A 2,682-nucleotide genomic window follows, 5' to 3' on the forward strand; every position below is an offset into this window, starting at 1 on the left:
TTTTTTTTTTTTTTTTTTTTTGCTCACCTTTTTAGGTGAAACGTGGAATCCGTTAAAATTACACTACCAGTTACGAAATGTGCGTGAACGATTAGCTAAAAACCTAGTGGAAAAAGGTGTATTGACAACAGAGAAACAGAACTTCCTTCTTTTTGACATGACTACTCATCCTCTCACCAACAACAATATAAAACAGCGCCTCATCAAGAAAGTTCAAGAAGCAGTTCTTGACAAATGGGTGAATGACCCTCACCGCATGGACAAACGCTTGCTGGCTCTCATTTACTTAGCCCATGCTTCAGATGTCCTTGAGAACGCTTTTGCCCCTCTTTTGGATGAGCAGTATGATTTAGCCACAAAGAGAGTGCGGCAACTTCTGGATTTAGACCCTGAAGCTGAAAGTGGGAAGGCCAACACGAATGAGGTCCTGTGGGCTGTTGTAGCAGCTTTCACAAAATAACTGCGATCAGACTGAAGTGTTCTTCTCTCTTCTTTCATGTAAACCAGTTGTTTCTCTTCTCTTGACTTTCATGTTTTCTGTAATTTGTACCTTCTCATATGATGAATTGGCTTGTTTCATGGGAATGATAGGTGGTGTATTCCCTCTTTCTTTGTGTATCTGTATACAGGATTCTGCTGGTACAAGAGACCTTCCTTTTCTAAAAAGGGTTTACTGCCATATTGGCATTTCACTTCTGGTTAAATTCAAGTTACCTAAAATTCTTGATAGAACATCCCCCCTCTCCTCTCCCCCAACTTTTTGGTTACTGGAATGGTTTAACATAGAAAGCGCCTCAAGAAGGAAATGGGCATGCTCTGTTGGCTCAACCCAGTCTTGGGTTGCTATAGGTGTGTACGTGCATCAGCATTCTGCAGTACAGTTCATACAAAAGTAAAAGAAAAAAAGGCCTTTGAGATCACCAAAGTTAATATTAAAATCTCTGTCAGGACATTTTATACATAGACATTGGTTCAATGTGCATAACAAAATTATTTTAAAATGGGAATATTCATTAAGGTTCCATAAATAAGTCATGTAAAATGCCCCATAAATTGTATTTCTCATATACATCTCTTGTGTACTTACGTTTTTGTCATAACTATGCTGAGTCATGCTGTAGAAGGGTCCAGCTGTTTCACAGAGCAGTTTTGAGATGGAATACATTCCATTATAATCTGTATATAGTTTGAATTGTATATTAACAACCCCCATCTTAGTATTTTGCAAGATCTAATTAGTTGTACACCCGGTGCCCCTTACTTGCTCTCAGCCATTGCCATTTGGTGGAAAGATGGGCCTCTTATAAAGAGCATGTGTGTGAACTCTGTTCCCAATGTCTGTGAAGTTTACCATCCAGGTACTTTCAGTCTATGCGTCACCTTTTATAATCTTTATTATATGGAAGGAGACCACTTTCTATCATTGTTTATATTTTTTTCTGTATGGAAGAGGCTTGTGACCAGTACAATTCTTGAGTGCGTTTTTTAATTTTGTTTGTACGCAAGTTAATGTTTGTCTCTTAAATGTCATATTCTACTTAACACTTAAACAAAAAAAAATCAAATGTCAGTCCTAGCAGGTGTTGCATGTAAATTGTTAACAAGTAATGACTACAGTTCAGATGATTAAAACTTCTGTAATGGGAAGCTCTACGATATTTTAATTTTTATATACAATTATGCTGATTAGCACATTATTGTAAAAAAAAATATAAACTTTGGCTTTTTAAAATTTATTGCCTCTTTACCACTGCTTGTTATTATCTCCATTGTTTCACAGTGTAAATATTATGCATTGAACAAATTAAACCCTGATTTCTATATATATTCTTTTTTTTCTCATAACAGTGCAAACTTACAGTGGGGGTTACAGGTGTTTAGACACTTTATGGTTAACATTCAGAGCAAAAATACTAGATGGTGTATAACAATAGAGTTATAATTTAAGGGATCCCTAATCTGTATACTAGCTTTTTACCTACAGTAAATAAACTATGATCTTGAAAGTGCCTGAAATAGACCAAGCATTTCATTTTGTATTTTATGTTGCTAATTAGACTTTTTATTTCTTAGTTGATACATCTTATTAGAAGAGGTAGCTTTTATGATGTGAATCAAGTGATGATAAGTCTTATTGCTAGTGTCAGTGTCTCCTGCCTCGCAGATTTGACTGATTGGTTTAAGTCCATCTAAGGCCGGTTGAGCATGCAGTTTTACCTTTCATTGTTAAATCTTTCACCCTTGATAGCACAATTTTATTTTTCACTTTAACTTTCTGCACTGACAGTTTAAGTTTAGATATATAGATGGCTGTCTTTAAAAAAATGAGTTAAATAAATATAGATCCTAAGTGACCCCATTGTATCTGCAACTCATAGTGAATCAATGGAGACTGGGTTTTCAAAAAAAAATAGCCCGAAATATTAAATGCCCCTTTGTTCTTGCAGCTCTTAAATCTAAGTCATACTAATATGTTTCGAACTTAGAATGAGTAATTTTGGCCAGTGTGACTGAAATAAGACTTGTAATTAGTACATAATTTTGTTTTGGTTGTTTTTTTTTTTTTCTTTTCTGAATTATTTGAAAGATGCTGTTTAAATTTTGTTGGGGCATGAACCTAAACTATACTTCTGTCAAACTTGTTTCCAGATTTGAGATGAAAATAAAGTTTACTCTTGCAGG

The 2,682-nt window shown here is 34.9% G+C and overlaps 1 protein-coding gene across 1 annotated transcript in view; it reads left to right on the plus strand.

Moving 5' to 3' along the window:
- The window catches only part of GOLPH3 (golgi phosphoprotein 3), a 98,059-nt gene extending 95,676 nt beyond the window's left edge, over positions 1 to 2,383 (plus strand). Inside the window, exon 5 of the mRNA XM_019518278.1 lies at positions 36 to 2,383. Coding sequence (XP_019373823.1) covers positions 36 to 460 — 425 coding nt within the window. The 3' untranslated portion in view covers positions 461 to 2,383. The remainder of the gene's footprint in view (positions 1 to 35) is intronic.
- The last annotated feature ends 299 nt before the right edge of the window (positions 2,384 to 2,682 follow it).

Source organism: Gavialis gangeticus, unplaced genomic scaffold (assembly GCF_001723915.1).
Source record: "Gavialis gangeticus isolate Ggan-Ray unplaced genomic scaffold, GavGan_comp1, whole genome shotgun sequence".
Taxonomy (NCBI): domain Eukaryota; kingdom Metazoa; phylum Chordata; order Crocodylia; family Gavialidae; genus Gavialis; species Gavialis gangeticus.